Genomic DNA, 20,562 nt, shown 5'->3' on the forward strand with positions numbered 1-20,562 from the left:
CCATGGACAAGACTGTAGTAACGCAGGAGACAGCCCACGGGATTGAAGGATTTTGATGCAGGTTTCTCTCCATTGTGAGGATCTAGCGTCCGCATTCCTCCAAAGTTGGGCATCCGGCGTCTGTCCCAGGCCAATTTCGGGGTATGACAGGCCTCCACCGACGAACCCTTGGTAGTTCGCTAGAACGCCGAAAGGGGCAGCCAATATCTGAGAGCCTAGAGCAAGTTGGCTCGGACTTGATGGTTCATTCACAGACAAGAGACCCTCGCAACAGGATAAAGATAAACTTATGACTAGTGCGCCCGTCGTTGTGAGGTATACGCGGAATGTTCCCACGACCGCAGACTCCGTGTCCTGAGCTCTCTCGGTCTGACCATCTCGTGTAACCTTGGAAGGAAGTAAAACGGTTCGATGATTCAGGGGTATTGCCGATACGCGGTTGCAAAATGATGCTGACGTTGTTGACAGAACGGCCGTAATAAATTGCTCGTATGCCTCCTTTATCGGAACAGAACCAGTGCCCTTAGAATCGAGTGCGCCGGCTGACGGGGGTTTGGAATCGGGATCGGAGGAGCTTGGCGGTCCGGAGTTGCCCATTTGCGGGTTCCGTAATGATAGGTCAAGGGCCGAATTACTTGACGATGAGCTTGTTGGTGTATTCGAGGCTTGCTGCCCTTGAGCGCGACCCTTAAACAAACTTATTGGTTCAAAAGAACCTTCGTCAACCATCAGCAATGTTGCGCCCGCGACGCTGACGCTACTGTCCAGAACCCTCGGGGTATCGTCGCCAGACTCTGCATCCTTGCCTGGAATGTGGAAATACCACACAACTCGTCTGTTCGCATCGTAATACACAATGTGGTTGAGGGTTCTCAGTTCGGTCTCGACATCGGCGGCGATTGAAGGAAAGCTTGACGCCTGTTCAGGAGAGGGCTCGTAAACTCGGTAATTGATGGTAGATATGTTATTCTGGCACCAAATTGTCAGCGATTGCAGTCCATATATCCCAATAGACAACACAAACATTTAATAGAGTATTAGTATCGTATTCGCTCGTGTCCATATCGACGGTCGAGTCTCGCGACGGCGGGATGTGTTCCGTGTCGCAACATCAACTCTCAGTCGCTAAAGCTCCCAGGGGCCGCAGGAGCCGGTTCAAAGCTGTAGGCCGGCAGTCATAAAAGAAATGTTTCGTTACGGCATCGGTCGAAACTTGTTATGCGACTGAAAGAGGTTTTGATACGGTTATGTGGTTGAATTCGCGAAGTCATCGACTCCATCTCCGTAGGTCGAAAGCGCGACCAATGGACCGGCTTCTCGGCATCAACCGAGTCCAATTCAGTTACGGGATTATCAAGTGTATTCGGAATAAAGAATCTAGCCAGCTGATTGTACGATAACGGACACTCGGATGTCGTTTGTGTTCGAGATTTGTTGGATTCGTCGTCGAAGAGCTGAGGTACCGCTTGGATCACTTTGTCGTTGTTCAAGCCTGGTTGGGTCGGTAAACCGCCGGAAATCCAGCACTGTCGTTGACACGCAGACAGCCCAGATTCACGCGGCTGAATGCACTAATAGGGTCCTACTGGGAATCAGTGGGTGATGCTTCAACCAATGAAATCGACCAAAAGTTCCTGGGCAGCTAACGCAATGTAGTGGGGCAGTCTGGAAGTCGGAAAGGAGTTAGCTAATCATCCACCGCCTCACCGAGACCTTCCCTGCTCAAACCAAGGTGAGGGCCCCCCACCAGCTAGCCAGGGACTCTTATCTAATCGGAACTTTTTGGGCAAGAAAAAAAAAGTCCCCTCGGCCGCAATTCCTTCACACCTAGTCGCATTGTCGCGAAGCACCCGCCCGTACAATTTTCACCAGTGGTCTCCGACAAACACGATGAAGTTGACGAACCCAGGAACCATTCCGGTCTACACCGTTTCCGGTGCATCGACTGCCAGACCTTTGCCGGATTGGCTGGCAAGACGAAGAAAGCGATCGCTCAAGAACGACGCTGAGTACCAGAGCCGAGTCGAGCTCCTCCAAGATTTCGAATTCGAGGAAGCCAGTACCTGCATTCGCGTCAGTGAAGATGGTGACTGGGCTGTCTCTGCAGGAACATACAAGCCTCAGATTCACGTTCACAATCTCCCACAACTGTCTCTGTCGTTTGCGCGCCACACGAATTCTCTTACAGAGAAGTTGACGATCCTCTCCTCCGACTACTCCAAAACTCTACTCCTCCAGGATGACCGACAACTCGAGTTTCACACCCCAATGGGCTGCCATTACAAGATTCGCATACCCCGTTACGGCAGAGACTTGCTCTACGACCGGCAGTCAACCGAAGCACTTGTACCAGCCGTAGGAGTTGACCAGGATCGCATGGGTGAAGTCTTCCGCTTGAACCTGGAGATTGGCAGGTTCATGAAGTCTTTCCAGATAGATGTCGGCGGTGATGAGGAGGGGGCTGGGCTCCAAGGAAGTATTGATGCCGGAAGTGTCAACGCCGCGGCCTTGGCCGAAGGCTCCCATGGCCTTGCAGCTTTCGGAACCTCCATTGGCACGGTGGAATTCTGGGACCCGAGATCGAAGTCAAGAGTCGCGCGTCTAGGCTGCCAAGAGGGTGGTATCACTGCCTTGGACTTCAGCACATCTGGACTTTCCATTGCCACTGGTTCCGAGACTGGCATGGTTCAGCTGTTCGATCTCCGTCGCCCAGTTCCTCTCTTGACCAAGGACCAGGGATACGGCTTCCCGATCAAGAAGCTCATTCACATGACAACAGCTTCCCAGGAAAAGAAGATTTTGTCTGCCGATAAGAAGATCATCAAGATCTGGGACGAGACGGACGGTACACCATGGACCTCAGTCGAACCCATTGTGGACCTAAACGATGTGTGAGTTACGAGACTGGCAATCCTGCTTTAAATTTTCACTAACCAAAAACCAGCGCTTGGTGCAAGGACACCGGTATGCTTCTGACTGCCAACGAAGGCAAGTCCCAACACTCCTTCTTCATTCCCAGTCTCGGCCCGGCACCACGATGGTGCTCTTTCCTCGACAACATGGTCGAAGAGATGGCAGAGGAGGTCCGCACAGAGACATACGACAACTACAAGTTCTTGACGCTGCCCGAGCTCAGGCAGTTGAGCATGGAACATCTTATTGGCAAGACGAACCTGCTCCGTCCGTACATGCATGGTTACTTTGTTGCGTCCAAACTCTACGAACAGGCCCGCCTCATCGCCAACCCGTACGTTTGGGAGGAAGAGAGGACGAAGCGCATCAAGGAGAAGGTCGAAAAGGAGCGCGCGAGCAGAATCAGAGGCAACAAGAAGGTCAAGGTCAACCAGAAGCTCGCCGACAAGCTCCTCAAGAAACAGGAGAACAGAGAGGTGGTCGACGAAAAGGCCGGCCTGCTCGGCGACGATCGTTTCGCCAAGATGTTCGAGGACGACGCTTTCGCCGTCGACGAGTCCACCTACGAGTTCCGCGCTCTCAACCCCAGCACCAGGGTCGCCGCGAAGGATACTCACGAGGTTGGTGTCAGTGCTGCTGCCCAGCCTGTTGTGGACCAGGGCCCCAAGGGTCTGGGTAAGAAGGCTACACAGGAGTACCAGATGAAGATCTCGTCTTCCAACCAGAAGGGTCAGGAGCGGGACACTGCTCTGGGCGCCAGGGTACAAAAGTCTGGCCGCATCAGTAAGACGCACCGTGGCAATGCCTACGGCGAAAAGGCAGTCACATTCGTTCCGCAAGGGAAGAAGAAGAACGGGGGCCCTGTGGACACTCACGACGATTCTCGGCCGCGCGACCACAAGAACAATGCAAGAAGAAGTGCCAGCTCAAACACATTTCGAAGACTTTAAGGACAAGCGCTATGTATTCTCAAAGGGCATAATAATGGCACAAGAAAAAGGACTCTATACGCTACGCAGATCCAAGTTCGTCAGTCATCCAGTCTCGACCGCCTCAGCAAATGAACCATTACACCAGCACCAAGCCAGTTGGCGGCCGTCATCCCTCCCATACTCTGAGTTTCCTCTCAACCTCGCCTACTTCCGACCCCACCTCATCAACTTGCGCTTCGACTCTGCTTCCTTGAGGCCCTTTTCGAGATCTTCCGGGCGAAGTCTGGGCGTAGGCGGAACGTCGTCGAGCCTCGCGCGCCCGCGGTGGCTGCGTGGCGGAGACGAAGACTCCTTGACTGATCTGGGGAACTCGGTCCTCCGCGGCGTAAGAGCGGTGACGACCTTTCTGGCGGACTTGCGCATGGTCTCTCTAATCTTCCACTCTCGCTTCTTGGCAACGTAGAACAGAACGGCCATGCCAACTGTACGAGTAAGGGTCGAGTTAGCGAATGGGAGTTTTCTCAAGGAGTTGGTGTTTTGATTTTTATTGCATGGATTTCACGTACTTCCGAGGGCTCCAACAACAGAGACGACGACGATGATGGCAATCATGGCTTCACGGGATAGGTTGACAGCCCCAGGGCTGTCACCAGAGGCTCCTGCCTCGGTGTCGACGCCATTTCCAGATGAGCTGGCGTCTCCAGGAGAATCTGGATAATAGGTTTCGGTCGCCAGAGGGAAGAAGTTGGAGGTTGCGGTCGCCATCTTGGTTGTAGGTCGAGGTGCCACTCGCAGAGGGGCAGCGGTGAAGACGGTGATTTGGAAGGATTGTGGAAAAGTTCTTAGAGAGGCACAGCCAGGCAAGGTGGGAAGACAACCGAACGAGAGAGAGAAAACGGCGTCAGAATCGTATGAGTAAGGTAGAATAAAGAAGCTGAACAAAAATCGAAAGGATACCCGGCGCCACGAATGTGGCCCAACTCACTATTTACATCGTTCAAGCGCCCAGAGCATGCCTATTTTTCTCACATGGGAGCCCAGCGCCAATCGTTTACTCCATCCCCCTCCCCTTTTCACCCCGTCTGCAAGCAGCCATACAGAGGGAAGCGACCACTCAGAGCAATGTGACTTGACGAAGCGAAGGGCCCTCTCAACACCCCCGAGCAAGTGCATACATAGCATTTTACACACGGCACTTGCAAGCAAGCACGACAGCACGTCGGCCGGGGTGTGTGTGGTCCAAAGACCCACGTCCGGGGCGCAGGAACCGTATCGAAGCACCTTGTTCAAGACCGTGAGGACTCCCAAGACTTTGAAAGAGAGGAGAACCTCGTTTGAGCCCAGGGACGGTCGAAATAGGCTCGCGACGTTCCCATTGGTTTCGAGCAGCGTCGAAGCGCCGGCACACGGCGCTTTCACATCGGGGCCGGGATGTGGTGGCCAATCAGCGGGAGCAGTCTGGGGTGGGCGGCTCGGACGAATTTGGTGAGGTGCAGGGGTTGAACTGCGTCCCGTCACAATCCTACCTGGTTGTGTTAGTGTGTCTTTCGACTTGCATTTCCTATTTGCACTGCATGTGTGTGCGCGGCCGGAGTCAGTCACTCGAGATCAATTTTGAGAGGTTGACTGTCATCGGCAGTGGATGTAATATCGACGAGCTTAATTATGTGATGGGGGAGGGGTTCTCGCATTCCCCGTTGACATGACGATCCTGCGGTGTGATGGCGCGCATCTGGAGCTAATTCGAATGGCCTGCGTTTTGAGAGATATACTTTCCTATGGCTTCCCGCTCTATCTGTGATGCCGTCTGCACAGCTCGTCACTGTCACTCCTTTTCCTCCCGCTGACAAGAGAAGCAGAGCATATCCGTTGTATGACCAAAAAGCGGGAGAGCCGAGTGGTACAGGCAGATCTTGGTCTTGCCTCGATCAAGCGCGGGCCACCACTGTTCCGACGATGATGCCTGAGAGGTGTGTCACTTGCCGCCTGCTCTCCTTCCCACTTATCATTTGTGTCGTTTTCTCTGTGGAGATGCTTTTAGCATTGCTTGGCTTTCCCTTGGGAAGTTCTAAATTTGGGGGCGAATGCCTTGGCCTCCACGTTAATTTTCTCGGATGACTTTACGCATCTTTCTCAGTTTATCATCGCGGGGGGGATCGTTGACGGAGCTGGCGTGACCAGTCAGCACATCCCATCGGAGAAGGTTATTCCTGCACGGCTGGAGATCAAGCGGTCTCCTCTCCCGGTGGCCATGGAACGCATAGAGAAGCCGCGGCCAAAGGCCGTCCCGGAAACTGACATTGTTGACGCAGAGAGATGACAGGCAAGCGTCCTGAAACCGGTGAATGCCAAGAGAGACTCCTCGCTGGGGATTTCTTCTTCTGATTTTTGGATCTTGGGTCAAGGTTACCTCACTACAAATGTGATGATGACTTGGTGTTTTCCACTACTTGCTACCATCCTAAGCTGAATGGAGAAAAGGAACGTCGAGTTATTGATATGACTACTGCCTTTTAACTATTGCCTCTTCCTTAACTCGGCAAATCCCCCATGAAATCCGTCATATTTTTTCACTTTCGCGAGCTAATGTTCCGCGCCTTCAAATCTTGTCGGTTGACGCAGGATATGGAAAGTTCTTATCATATGTCGTGTTATATTCAAGAAATGTAGATGGTGAATGATTCTTTCGGAACACGCCGACATGGTATTAGAGACGGAAATTTTAGTCCATCTGATGCCGCAAGCTGCACTTAACTGGACACAAACGGAGATTTCGTATGTGCCAGAGAAAGAAACATCGTCTTAACAGCATGGTCCGTCAACGGGAAGGAAAGACGCACATAAGTAGAAGGCAGAGGCGGTTGAATGGGGGTAGCTAAGGTACCTTAATCCTCTGCTTTGACAGCGTCGTTCCTTCCACTCGGTGGTAGAGGGCAGGTGTTGCCACATTCTTTTGGCTATTGATTTCCTGACCTCAAGTCACGAAGGCTCTTTCTGCATCTCAGACAGGAAAGCTAAAATTCTATGCCTTGCGATTACCTGAAAGCCATCATCAGTTGTGTCACGGCAGGCAACCTAGGAGATACCTCCCAGTACTGGAGGCCCAATTCATTTAGTCGTGGTGTGCTCATCGTCCTCAACATCGTCTTCGACTTCAGCTCTCCCAGCCCGCTTCATCTGAGAGAGCTGTTGACTTTGTTTCCTCTCTCTCCTCGTCCTCCTAGTTGTCGACTTCTTTCATCGTCCAGACTGGCTCTCTGTTGAATTTTGCTGTCTTGGACCAGAGACTCTTGATATTGGCCACAGCTGGAGGCTGTAGTAGCTACCACGGCCTCTGGCCTCTTCCATACCATGGCCGACAAATCCAGCCCCGACCCTCTTTCAGCAAATGGTGATACATCCCGACACGCTAGGCATAGTTCCAAGCCCCGTTCGAAAGGATCCAGCCCAGATCACTCCCCCGAGGACGGTTCCCAGGCCGAAGACTCCCCCTCCAGTGCGGAGTCCCAACTGTCATTGCTCAGCCAGCTAAGAGCCTTGCAGCCGAATGTCAAGCACGTCATCCAAGATGATGGGAACGAGCAGTATCATGTAACTCAGACACACGGCCACCGGAGCAACCCTTCATATCATTCTGAAGAAGACCCGGAACTTGTTGGGGAGATTGATACGTTTGTCTTCGCACCACAGCCCAAGTACAAGCCAAACCAGTTCTCTGGCCAGCAGCAGCGTCGATCTATCAACTTTAGTGCCCTCAGTGGGCGGCAAGATGCAATGCCCCAAGAGGACAGGGCAGCTGCCGGCATCGTACGACCAGCCCAGCCACAGGATCAACCAGCTTTGATAGACGATAATAGTCAACACTACAACAGCTTCAACACCCATGCGAACGATACGACAGCTATTATCTCTCAAAGTGATCAAGGACGAAGAGGGACCCCATCACAACACTTGAGGACTGCAGAAGTCAACTCGGAGCAATCGAGTAGCCACGGTCAGCTACCGGGCCGAGGTCTCTCAGACCAGATTACCACCAGCCCTGGAAAAGATTCAGCTGGAAATTCGGTCTCGAGACGCCCATCTGTTAGAGTCGAGCAGAAGATCAATGGTTCCGCTACGAAGGACCGCAGCATTCGACCCTTTGCAGATGCCGATGCTATTCTTCCCTGCGATCAACGGGAGACTCTACAACCTACACTTGCACAAACAACGGCTACCGACAGGAGCATTCCATCACAGTGGCGCAGCTCTCAGGGAGAAAATGAAGGTGAACAACAGCAATGTGTGATTTCAGATCGAGACTTGGAACCTCGTCTCTCCGAAACTAGCAAACCCGTCAATGATAATCGTATGATACCTCGTCAGATATCCCGAGTTCAGAGACAGCATCACGAGGCAGTTGAGGTTCGGTCGTCTACTCCAGTTGGCGACTTGGAAATGCCACAGAAACAAACTCCTGGTTCTGCTCGTAAGTCGAACCGACAGCACTCTTCGCCTCGAGAGCAGTCAATTAGACGTATCAGACGCGACCAAGATGCCAGAGATGTTCCGCAACGTACGAAGTCGCGTCTTTCAAATACTTCCCGACGTCGAAGGCACTCCCACCGCCAATCTCAACATGGCAAACCGAGTCAGGAAAAGGCCGATCTAGGCTTGGAGAACCAGCAGGTCACGGCAGATAGCCACTACGAAGCACTCGAAAGTATGTCGGCTCACTACAATAAGGTTCTCAGTTACTCAAAAGAAGTTGAGAACAAGATGAATAGTCGTCTCATGGGCCAGAAGCAGCAGATCGAAGAACTGTTGACTCGGTTACAACAGTATCAGGCACGTTATCAGAAAGACTGCGACCGCCGGGTGCAGTCTAACTCGGAGCTGTCTCTTTTACAAATTCAGAAGGACGAGCTCTCCCAGAATCTAGCTCAACAAGATGGACGGCTGCATGAACTAGAACAGGAAGTTGCCGATCTGCAAGCCGAGAGAGAAAAGCAAGATGAAGAGGCGACTAGAATGCACCAAGAGCTGGAGGTCACGCACTCCAAGCTTGAAAAGTTTCAAGAGAAAAGCCGCTCGTACAAGGACCACCTCAATAAGGCTGTTGCAGAACACCAACAACTCTGGCAGCATTCCAGAGATATCACTGAAAAAACCATCAATAGCATGAGAAAGGAGCATCGACAGGCGGAAGAGAAGTTTCAGTTGGCCATGGCAGAGAAACAGGCCGCCCAGGATAAGTTGAATCTCATTTCCAAAAACAAACAGGCACTTCTCCAGCAGGAAGTGGCAGCGGGTAAGCAGATTCGATTCGAAGATTCAAGGTCGCTGTGCTGACATTAAGAAGCGGCATCAAAAATCAGAGATTTGACGTCGGCCCTAGACAGCCTTGAAGGAGATTTCGATTTCGAGGCACAGAGAACCAAGAAGCTGGAGGGCAAGCTCCTCGACGCAGATGCCTTGAAGGGCCTGCTGCGCCAGATCGATGAGAATGTGGCTGGAGTCTGCTTGGAGATGGACAATATGCAAGCGCGCTCTCTCGAAGCACCCGCTGTGCCAACCGAGGTCATGAGAAGGTACTTCTCAATTGCCCTCGTGTCATCCGTATGTAATTGACTTTTGCAGGTTGGACGAAATTGCGGGCCATGTGCAACTTTCCCCTCAAGTCAACGTTGAAGATGAGGTTCAGCGAGCTCTGAAAACCTTTCAAAAGGAAATGATGCCACAGTAGGTGTCCGCTGATGCATTCTTATTTCTCCGCTAACGTATGTTCAGACTTTTGGAGGAGTTGAAACCCACTATGGCTGGTCATTCCATTGAAGAAATACTGCAAAGTCTACAGAAGACGCTCCAGAAACAGTCGTCATCGGTGGAGACGGAGCGCAAACATCGCCAGGAAGAGTTGATGCTACAACTTTCGGAGAGAAAGGATGAGAACAGCAAACTCGCGCAGGGTCTTCTGGCCAAGGATTCTGAAATCGCAGATATGACCAATTGTGTCTCTGAACTCAATCAAGAACTACGAGAGGCGAGAGACTCTGCAGAGTCGGCATCAAAGAGGGCAACAGCCATGGAAGAAAAGCTCGGAGAGTTACATCAAAGCCTCTCAAGCAAAGATTGTCAGGTCACAGAGACGCAGAATGAGCTTCAACTCCAGCGACAAGGGCACGAGACCAAGATCCGAGAGCTTCAAGAGAAGTTACGAATTGCCGAGGAAGAAGGCCATCTTCAACGCCAACGAGCCGAAGACTCGGAGAAGAACCTTGAAAAAAGGTCCGAGGAAGATACCGAAATCCAAATGCGGCTGAAGAGCTCGGGAGAATCGCTGCACCAGGCTCAGCAACAGTTGACCATGGTCGGGACGGAGGTTGAACGCCTCAAGGCCTTGGATAGTGTTATTAGAGCATCAAAACTCGAAAAGGAGTTGGAGAATGCTCGTCAAAGAGTCACCAATCTCACACTCAAGCTTCGAGACACGCAGGTCCCGACTGCCAACAACGACCGGCTTGATCAGGTAGCTGAACAGCTTGCCCAGCTCCGAATACTGAAGGAAGAAGTCAAGCAGCTCAGGTCAAATGGCAAAGCATACGCGGCGGTCAGTAAGGACTTCGCAAACACACTCGACAGACAAGATGCCACGGGAAGCGACGATATTCTGATCCCTGACAGTCTCGTGCTGCCGGAACCAATGCTTCCCGTGTTGCTGCAGCAAGATGCTTACGATCCTCTGAATAACTTTCAGCCGAGCTCCTCTGACATCCCGCTGATTCGAGCCAGCAAGCGAACGGTTTTCCGCAGTCCTGTTGAAGAGTCAGAAGATGAGATGCCTGCGCCATCAGTTGAACAGGGAAAGTCGCAGCGAATGGAGGTGAACGCTCAGAGACCCCGGCTCAGATCAATCCTCCGCCCAGAGAGAAACCAAACTGCGAGAACATCAAAAGGAAATAGCGATATCATGGTCGCGCGCCATGCTGGACACTCTTCGTACAACCGACCCGTGCAAAGTGCCCCGAAGTCCAGTCAGGAGGCCATCTTGGATGTCAAGAACAGCCTTGTGGGCAACCGCAAGGCAAACCTCGGCGATTTGACCAACCCTCACGAATGGGAGAGACTTGAAGGACCAGCGAGTTATTCGGAGCCACGAGGAACCAAAAGGTCCAACAACGCCCAGCAATGGTCTCGAGGCCCGAAACGGTCAAAACCATGCTTCGCCGAGAATGAAGATAATGTGGAGACTTCACAGGCCGCGGGAAGTAGTAACGAGGACTGTCTCCGGGCTGAACCGACGGAGCGCAGCCAAAAAGACGGCAATAGGGTGGCTCCAGTGACTGTGCAGGATGATGACCAAGTTTCCCACCATTTCTTCCCAAGCGCTTCCAAGTCGAATGAGGGCACACGTTAAGGAAGAGCCTGCAGCTTTAGTATCATCCATCGAGGTTGGCTTCTTGGACGTGAGCGAATGATTTATGTGTGGTAGAATCATGCAGAGGAATATTGCATTTACGCAAGGTTTGTTCTCTTTTGGTAGAATATACAACTAGGTCGCGGCCATCGAAGCCTTCGTTTTCTTTCCGCCTCTGGGGCACAGTCCGACGTGCCAATGCCTTGTCCCTGACGATAGGTCTGAGGGACTGCAGGTTGATGATGTACAGTTCATCCATGTGGTCTTCGAGCCCCAATCGTATGCCGCCGTGAACGCCGTTTATGGTGATATCAGTGTTGTTACATATGTTGTTGGTAATTCGAGAGTGCGCGGGCTCATTTTCCCTTCTTTTTCTGCTCCAAGAAAAGCACCTTTCGCCGAACTGCAAATACGTTAGCCCGGTCATCCCTATTTCCATCTCGTGGCGTGTGTCGAATGGCGCTCGCCCTGGAGATGGGCACCACGTGTGTCGAACCAAAGGAAAAGAAGTCGGCATACTAATTGGGTCGTATTTCAGCAAGCTCATGGGTGTTGCGGTTCGGAGACGCTTAACAGTGTAGAAGTAACCAGTCGCGGCCATGGACAAGAGCCGGACGATCATGACACGGGACTTCGCTGTTGGACAAAGTCAGTTAGGTTGGTGATTCGGAGGGAAAGCAGACAGTGCGCTTGAACAAAGCTCAGAGGGGCTGCATACCTTTCTTAGCCATCTTGAAGGAGAGTTTGCGCCGCACGCGTTGGATAGCTTGAGGCTTGGACACGGGTGGACGGGATAGCTTCGCAGTATGGAGACTGGAATTTTGCGGGTGGTGAAAGACTGTCGGCGGAAAAAGGGCCGTTCACCGAATCGCGGATCTCGGTGAGATCTCGGTGAAGTGGACGTGCACTTCAACATCGCCCGGACTGTCCCAGATGGCGCCAGCTGGCGAATAAACCGCTGAGCATGGCCAGCATGTAAAACAGTCTTACTCACTTCTCCTTGAATATCTATCAATAGGAACTTTGCGACGTGATGTTAGTCAAGTGATACATCTCAGAAAAGAAGCCAAGAAAAGAGGGGCTAGAGGGGCCATGGCTGATTGAGGGGCCATGGCTGATTGAGGGACTGTAGCATCTTGCAACATGAGTATCCGTAGCATGGAACTGCAGCTCGGCTTATGCCAGCCTCCAGCGGTCAAGCTGCGCGGTCAGAAGTCTATGAGATCGTAATCCGAGCAACGGAGATGTTGGTTGGTGGATCTTGTTCAGGGTCCTTTCTCGGTCAATAGCTCTATCCCCCCGTTGGGGGCCCAGCAACGTTTTTAGAGCTTGCAGGGACCTGGGCACGAAGCGTCACCGCCAACGATGCCTTTTCCCATGTTCGGACGGTGATGGTCTACGACATTCTGGGTTTGGGTTGCTGGAGCTTAGGTGGGATTCTCTCTTCTTTGCGCGCCATTCCCTGCACGCGGCCCTTTTTCTTGAGGACGAGCCCGCAGTTTGAGGTAGTTTTATCGCGAATATCTAGCCACCCCCGACTCCCGAGTAGTGGTTCGCCCGCCGGCGCCGGGCTTTGAAAGGGGTGTGGGCAAAGTGGTTATCTCGCAGCTCGGGTCGCTTTTCTCAACAGATGGGCAGGGCCGTGGCCGTGGCCGGGGAAAGCAGCAGTAGCAGCGGCAGGATGGTGAGGAGGAGGGTGGGCAGGGCATAAGAATTGGCGTGAGCAGGTCGGATAGGTAGACAAATAAAGAGGAACGGGCATCCTGTTCCTGTCTTGCCTGCTTTCATGGAGAGTGGTGGTTCAGGAAGGCGTGCACTTTCCCAAGTCGTGGGTTCTGAGACTTCCTCCCTCGCCTTCCTTCCTTTTTCCGCATTCTCAGCTCTACGGGATACGTACTTGACGATCCGAACCGCCTTCAGACCGCCGAGAGCAGACGGCGTTTCGTCGTGGAATTTCTCCTTCTTCGACACTTTTCGAGTCTCGCATTCCCAATAACGGAGAATACCAATCGGCACACCGAATACACCGTATACCGAAGCTGAAAGCGGTGATTCTCTCTACGAAACACCACATTCGATAGACCAATCGACCAGCCGACCAACACGATACGTTCGACGATGGCGGCGAACAGAGTGGCTTGCACTGCGGCCAGGTCGCTGGGAGCGCCGAAGAGTCAGGCTGCTGCGAGCCAAGTGCGATTGATGAGCAGCGCAGGCAGATCGAATGGTACGTTGCAATGCTGGGCGAATTGTCTTTCCACTGCTTCAAGAAATTCTGTTTGCTTCAGGTTGGTGTATGTTACCCAGCCCTGTCCCCAAGCCAAGCGCTATTCCTGGCATTCATGAGAGTGGGAGGTTGGTGCAGCTCGAAGCTATCCCAAGCTCGCCTGTCCAGCACCGCTCAAACGGGACAGCTCCCGTCCAAGCTACCTTACGCTTTCCTACCCCACCTGTTTTGCTCGCCAGCTTACACCGTACGCCACGTCTCTTTATTCGCCATCCTTCACCGAACAAACGGACAAGGCACTTGATTCTTGCCTCTCAAGTTCGATTAAGCGCCTTTGAATCCCACGTGGACCCACACTTTTCATTCTCACGCGGCATGAGCAACAGGATTTTCCCATCAAGGCGTCGAGGACTCGGAAATACAGTGGCGGGAGAATCCGTAGAAGCTCTAGCCTCTAGGCGCGCTGACCGGCTTCCCCCCTTGTCCTGCCGTCACCGGTTTCGGACACAGGCCTTTGAGGCAAACCCGCGCCAAACACGACCGGGTCTGATCCACGTCTTCGTCTACGACTCACCAGCAAGTGCTCGGCTGGCGTCCCGCACTGGAGGGGGCAAACACAGCCCGTCATGGAAGCCATCCCGCGGCAGCACAGAAACGATGCCACGCAGGGTCATGTCTCGTGCCCCCGAGGTCACAGTACCAGCCTAAGTAGGCTTGCGGCTGTCAGAGATATTGAATAAGAGCTTCTGCATCGGACGATGACGGGAAGAAGATGCGCTGATTTCCTGTCACCTTTGCCGTCTTTTTCTTCTCTCTGTCCGTTTAATCCATCAATTAAACATTGCGCACTGTTGTAACAGCCCCCCGCGTCCAAGACTTGGTTGCTCTTTATTTGCCCTTCGTTGACGAAGAGCTAAATAAATAACAGTTAAGGTGGCTGCGTACGTTTCCAGGATTTTCTTGAGACTCAATCTTCCTACGCTTCCTCTAAGCATTCCCAACTTTTTCTCCTTTCTGCTCGGCTCTTCCCGGTGTTATCGATTCGAGTCCAGGTGTTTTTCTACCTTGATCTCCACTGTTGCGCGGCAGAAGCCCTTTTACTAACTTTTATATGACTCTTGCACAGATACCCCGCGGTCCCCTAAGATCTTCCTCTCCAATACCCCGCCATCTCAAAGGCAACTTTTCTTCAGCAGCAGCAACAGCCGTTCGTCACCCCACCATCGAACCATGTCTACCACACCGAGCCGTCGGCTGAATGTGCACAACATCAACCAGCATGTTGTTGCTGCCGAGTATGCCGTTCGCGGCGAGTTGGCCGTGAAGTCGGAGGAATACCGAGCGAAGCTGTCCAAGGGTGACAAGGACCTCCCCTTTGACGCCGTTATCTCGGCCAACATCGGCAACCCCCAGCAGCTCGACCAGAAGCCCATCACTTTCTTCCGCCAGGTTGTCAGTCTTCTTGAGAACCCCCTGCTTCTCGAGCACGAGGATGTTTTGCAGAACCAGCTCGGATACAAGAGCGATGCCATCGCCCGCGCCAAGTTCCTCTTGAGCAAGGTCGGCTCTGTTGGCGCCTACAGTGCCAGTGCTGGTGTTCCCGCTATTAAGGAGAGCATCGCTAAGTTTATTGAGCGTATGTCCTTATTCGTGTTCACCTTGGGCCAAGTGTGAAAACTGACAAAGATCTCCGCAGGCCGTGACGGATTCCCCGCCGATCCCGCCCACATTTACCTCTCTGGCGGTGCCTCTTCCGGTGTCAACACCCTTCTTCACATCATCGCCCAGAACGCCCAAAGCGGTGTTCTGGTGCCCATTCCCCAGTACCCGCTCTACACCGCAACACTGTCGGTCCTCAACGCCACCTGCGTTCCTTACTACCTCGACGAGGCCGCAGGCTGGGGTACCGACCTGAACACCATCAAGGCTGCCTACGAGAAGGCCACCTCCGAAGGCACCGATGTCCGCGCTATTGTCATTATCAACCCTGGCAACCCTACCGGTGCCTCTCTGTCCGAGGATGACATCCGTGCCGTCTACGACTACGCTGCGGAGAAGCAGCTTGTGGTGATGGCTGACGAAGTCTACCAGACCAACGTCTTCGTTGGCAAGTTCCACTCCTTCAAGAGCGTTCTTCGCAAGCTGCAGAAGGAGACCCCCGGCAAGTACGACGGTGTCGAACTCGCCTCCCTGCACTCTATCTCCAAGGGTATGGTTGGTGAGTGCGGCCACCGCGGCGGCTACTTTGAGCTCGTCAACTTCGACCCCGAGGTCGAGGCCAACATCTACAAGTTCGTCTCCATCACCCTTTGCGCTCCCGTCATTGGCCAGTGCATCGTCGAGCTCATGGTCAACCCTCCCAAGGAGGGCGAGCCGAGCTACGAGCTGTACAAGAAGGAATACGATGGCATCTTCAACGGCCTCAAGGAGCGCGCCACCGCTCTCCACAAGGCCTTTGATCAGATGGAGGGCGTCGAATGCGGCGCGCCCCAGGGCTCCATGTACCTCTTCCCCACCATCAAGCTTCCCGCAAAGGCCACCGAGGCTGCCCAGAAGGAGGGCCGCACCGCCGACGAGTTTTACTGCATGCGCATGCTCGAGGCCACCGGCGTCTGCGTCGTTCCCGGCAGCGGATTCGGTCAGAAGGAGGGTACCCTGCACTTCCGCACTACTTTCCTTGCCCCCGGCACCGACTGGGTCGGCCGCATCATCAACTTCCACAAGGACTTCATTGAGAAGTACCGGTAAGCGAGTTTGGTGTAGCAGCTAGTCTTTTGATTTTGTGCGGGGACCAGAAAGGGTGCGAGGAGGCCAGCCGTGTTGGATGACACCGCGGTTGGGAATACCTAGGTATGAAATGAACGAATTTGCGTAGTCCTTTTCCGGAAGCGCGTATCCAGGGTGGATAAAAGCAGATATCGATGAGCACGTACGAGGCGCAGAGTAGATATCTCGTTTGTTTTAGCAAGATTTCTGGGATTTGGCAGGTGTTGATGACACTTTTTGAACATAGCTTGCGAGAATAGAAAGATTCCGCTCCCATGAAATCTCAAGCCTACCTCGACTGCACGTTTAGAGCTTTCACTGTCATATCTATCATTGGGCCTCGGTCAAGCCAAGATGTCTCAAATTGGCTTGTCTAATCCGTAGGTATCATACAGAGAGTTGTTGTAGTAGCACACATTTGCTTGTCCCAAACCCCGGTTTCTTTTCGCCGCCTGCCGTTTCTACCTCGCGCCTTTTAGAGTCCCGAGCCTGACTGAGGGACACACGATTGTTAAAGCATTGTGGTAAAAAGCTTTGCGTCATTCTTCCCATCACCTCGCTCTTGTGGGCCGATTATGCCCGCTCGCTTCCTCTCAGACGCACAGCCTGACCGTACTTCTGGAGCTTGGTGATAAGCTGATCGCCCTGGCGGACGACGTCCTGGTACTGCTTGTTCTTGTCGTCGGGGCGGTTGGTCTCGATGACGCCCTTGCCGCTGACGCGATCGATTGTGCAGGGGATGCGGCCGGCAGCAATGAACTTGGCAAGGTCCCTGGAGATGAAGTTAGTTGTCTGATCTGAGTGACGCAGCTAAAAGGGAGAATGCTATACCGGTCCAGGAAGTCCACAGTGACGCCAAAGTCGGTCGCCATTGTCTCCAAGCCAACCACACGGTAGCTCTGGAGAAGCTGCTGGTAGGCGCGTAGACGCATCTCACGGATGAACCAGTTCTTGTGCTCATGGAGGTAGCGGTCCTGAGTGAGGAATGATTCCTCAACCTGAGCGAGAGCCTGGAAGAAGTACTTGTACTGGCCGTTGTACAGGCTGGAGACGAGCTGAGCCAAAGGCGAGAAGTCGATAGCCATCTCGGCCTCGGGCTGGTCGGTGCTTGTGCCGAGAGTCGTCAGGTTCACGGCGGTCTTGGCAGCGGCGGGCGGTGCGTCGTGCATGGCATCATCGGCACCGGGGCCGGCGCTGAGAGCACCAGACAGAGCGAGGAGCTTGTCCTCTCCATCACCCAGAATGGCCTTGATCTCGGGGGCGTCGACGACCTTGCTCTTGAAGTCGACACGCTTCAGAGAAACAGATCCGGCGAGAACGGAGTAGACAACGAGGGAAGAGTAGGTGCAGAGTTCGTAGCTAGTGAAGGTGGACAAGCTGTCGAGCAGGAGCGGGGCGGCCAAGTTGTATGACCGGACGGTCAAGAGATAGATACCCTCGTATGCCTTGAGACGGTTGCGACGATCCCAGTCACCACCGGACTCTACCAGGGTCTTTGCGCGCTCAACATGCTTCTTGACAAGAAGCTTGTCGCCGTAGAAGAGCCCCATGCGGATTATTGCGAGAACCAAGTCGATCTTGGTGCCCAGGATACCGGTCTTCTCGAAAACGTCTTCGTATGCGGCAATCGCCCGGTCCTTTCAAAGGTGTCAGTCAGTGTTTCTTAGTGAGTATGGTCCTTCCAATCGCACCTTGTCACCGACTCTAGCCCAGAACTCCGCGCGCTTGCCCCGCGCGGCCTGGATCTCCGTCTCGCCAGCCTTCTCAACGGCCTCATCCTCTTCCTTTTGGAACTCTTCCAACTCCTTGTCGTTGTCGGCCTTCAACTCTTGGTATCTGGCCTCATCCCAGGGTAGGTTGACTGCGGTGGGGGTGCTCTTGGTGGCAATCATGCCCGCCAGACTCGACTTCCGACTCAGTGGCTTGCCGGGGGTCTGACTGCCGCCCTCGCCAACTTGGTTGAGAATACCCTCGAGGGGGTGTGCGAGGTACCGGTAGAGCGGTGCCATCTTGTGCTCGGTGATGGCATCATTGAGAGCTTTCGCAGCGGATTGTTGAGATGGCCGGGATGCGTAGGCGTTTGTGAGGGCGAAGACATGCTGGGCGAGAGGAAGAAGAGGGTACTTTGCGTACTGGGGTTCTGAGCCCATCTTGGCGTTGGATTGTATGAAGGCGTCTGGAAAGGGTCGTGGTCGGTTGCTAAGGAGGGGGGAGAAATCAAAGAGGTTGAGGCTGCGAGATGGGTTACTGGGTGAGCGAGAGTGATGTCGTTGTATGGTGGTGTTTGGAGCTGGGAGCTCAGGAAAGCCCCCTGCAACCCGCAAGCGTCTGGCCAAAGGCTGACGTGATTGGTCTGCTGCTGGGGGTGAGCTTAGTCAAGTCAGCAAGGCTGCAGTGCGACACGTACTGGACCTGCCTGCAAGCACGAGACAACCCACACTGCGCCTACCTACTTAGTTGAGATGCCGAATTGCGTTCCAAATTACTTTCAGGATGTCAATTTGGTTGCATACAAACCTAAGGAGTCCGTAGGGAAATACAGGATAGTAAACATGACAATTGTTTGTTCGGATCCAGAGGGGGAAAGAGGGCTTCTCTCTAACGCTACCCCTTCCGTATCTGTAATGAACCCATAAGTGGGTTTTACCTTCTTCCTCAGCAGGTACCCCAGTACACTCCCCCTACCTACCTACCTCTTGCGACGCTTCGCAACAGCAGCTTTTGTTCCTCTCCAACAGTTCGCATCAACTTTCTCACATCCGTACTTTCACAATCAACTTCTGGAAACAAAAACAACAGCTTGCAATCCCCACAGGAGAAAAGAATATTTTCCCTTACGAACAAAGAATTCTCACGTCTGATTCGAGACAATGGCGGGTTACGACGACGACGATTCGTACGAGCGACAGTCTCATTCATACGACGCGAAGAAACGCAAAAGATCGCAATCGCCCTCAAGAAACGGCAATTCCTCGCGAAGAGGCAACAAGCGCGAAGATGGAACCGATGAACTTCCCCAACCCTACAATGCAAAGGAGCTTCAGCCCGCTAAGCGCCGAGCCGTCTCTCCTTCCGAACAGCCTCGCAAGCAGAAGCGACCAGGTGCCCGAGCTCGCATCTCCGAGTCCGAAAGAGAGGCCATCCGCCAGAGAGCACTCGACAGGGAGAAGGAGTTGGAAGCTGCGGCCCACGCTGCAGCTGAGCGCCAGCGCGGCACCAACAACGATGTCGTCACGCAGCATTACAACAGTGTACCAGAGCGCGGTAGAGACTGGAGACGAACCGACAGCAAGATCAAGGGCCTGCGCGCCTTCAATAACTGGATTAAGAGTTGCATCATTCAGAAGTTCTCGCCAGATGAAGACTACACCCCGGGCTCTCGTGAACCGGGCGCAAAGGAGCTCCTCGTGCTCGACGTCGGTTGCGGAAAGGGAGGTGACCTCGGCAAATGGCAGCAAGCACCTCAATCAGTAGAGCTCTACGTCGGTCTCGATCCTGCAGATATCAGCATTGACCAGGCGAGAGAGCGTTATCGCCAGATGGGCAGCCGTGGAGGCGGTGGCAGGGGCGGTAGAGGAGGATACAGACGACCGCCCCCCCGGCTTTTCGAGGCCCGCTTCCAGGTCAAGGACTGCTACGGCGAAAACATTGAGGACATCGAGATCATCAGACAAGTCGGGTTCGACACCAGTCCTCTCAGCCGACGAGGATTCGACGTCGTGAGCATGATGTTCTGCATGCACTATGCCTTCGAGACGGAACAGAAGGCTCGGACCATGCTGCGCAACGTGGCAGGCTCGTTGAAGAAGGGAGGTCGCTTGATCGGATGTATTCCCAACTCTGATGTCCTTGGCGATCACGTTCGGAAGTTCAATGAGCAACAGGAAGAGAAAAAGAAGAAGGCCGCAGAGGAACCGCCGCAAGAAGCAGAGGAGGGCGAATTAGAAGATGGCGAAGCAGATCAGTCGGCGGAATGGGGCAATTCCATCTACCGAGTCCGATTCCCAGGCAAGACACCTGCAGATGGCGTCTTTCGCCCGGCATTCGGCTGGAAGTACAACTTCTTCCTCGATGAAGCTGTCGAAGAGGTCCCCGAGTATGTTGTGCCATGGGAAGTCCTCAGAGCTCTTGCTGAAGACTACAACCTTGAGTTGCAGTACCACAAGACCTTCATGGAGATTTGGGACGCGGAGAAGGACGACGAGACCTTGGGTCCTTTGAGTGAGAGAATGGGTGTTCGGGAACGTGGTGGTGGACGTCTCCTTGTTTCACCAGAGGAGTTGGAGGCGGCGAGCTTCTACACTGCCTTCTGCTTCTACAAGGTCTAA

General features: G+C 53.5%; 6 protein-coding genes across 6 annotated transcripts; 4 read left to right on the top strand and 2 right to left on the bottom strand.

Moving 5' to 3' along the window:
- Positions 1-1,890: 1,890 nt before the first annotated feature.
- Positions 1,891-3,863, top strand: ENP2 (Small ribosomal subunit biogenesis; the record flags this gene model as incomplete). Its single annotated transcript, XM_053190735.2, has 2 exons — positions 1,891-2,891; positions 2,945-3,863. The coding sequence occupies 2 exons, from the start codon at positions 1,891-1,893 to the stop codon at positions 3,861-3,863; spliced, it is 1,920 nt and encodes a 639-aa protein (XP_053051653.2).
- A 186-nt stretch (positions 3,864-4,049) lies between these two features.
- Positions 4,050-4,610, bottom strand: N0V96_006409 (uncharacterized protein; the record flags this gene model as incomplete). The annotated part of the gene is made up of 2 exons (XM_053190734.2): positions 4,050-4,327; positions 4,412-4,610. 2 exons carry the CDS (start codon positions 4,608-4,610, stop codon positions 4,050-4,052), a joined length of 477 nt encoding a protein of 158 aa, XP_053051652.2.
- Positions 4,611-8,106: 3,496 nt separating this feature from the next.
- Positions 8,107-11,241, top strand: N0V96_006410 (uncharacterized protein; the record flags this gene model as incomplete). Its single annotated transcript, XM_065757709.1, has 4 exons — positions 8,107-8,112; positions 8,481-9,135; positions 9,223-9,415; positions 9,615-11,241. 4 exons carry the CDS (start codon positions 8,107-8,109, stop codon positions 11,239-11,241), a joined length of 2,481 nt encoding a protein of 826 aa, XP_065613626.1.
- A 3,457-nt stretch (positions 11,242-14,698) lies between these two features.
- Positions 14,699-16,216, top strand: ALT1 (alanine transaminase; the record flags this gene model as incomplete). The annotated part of the gene is made up of 2 exons (XM_053190732.2): positions 14,699-15,104; positions 15,165-16,216. The coding sequence occupies 2 exons, from the start codon at positions 14,699-14,701 to the stop codon at positions 16,214-16,216; spliced, it is 1,458 nt and encodes a 485-aa protein (XP_053051650.1).
- Positions 16,217-16,807: 591 nt separating this feature from the next.
- Positions 16,808-18,384, bottom strand: RPN7 (proteasome regulatory particle subunit; the record flags this gene model as incomplete). Its single annotated transcript, XM_053190731.2, has 3 exons — positions 16,808-17,006; positions 17,066-17,871; positions 17,926-18,384. The coding sequence occupies 3 exons, from the start codon at positions 18,382-18,384 to the stop codon at positions 16,808-16,810; spliced, it is 1,464 nt and encodes a 487-aa protein (XP_053051649.2).
- A 720-nt stretch (positions 18,385-19,104) lies between these two features.
- Positions 19,105-20,562, top strand: ABD1 (mRNA cap guanine-N7 methyltransferase; the record flags this gene model as incomplete). The annotated part of the gene is made up of 1 exon (XM_053190730.2): positions 19,105-20,562. One exon carries the CDS (start codon positions 19,105-19,107, stop codon positions 20,560-20,562), a length of 1,458 nt encoding a protein of 485 aa, XP_053051648.2.

Source organism: Colletotrichum fioriniae (assembly GCF_027942845.1).
Source record: "Colletotrichum fioriniae strain IMI 355084 chromosome Unknown scaffold_7, whole genome shotgun sequence".
NCBI lineage: Eukaryota > Fungi > Ascomycota > Sordariomycetes > Glomerellales > Glomerellaceae > Colletotrichum > Colletotrichum fioriniae.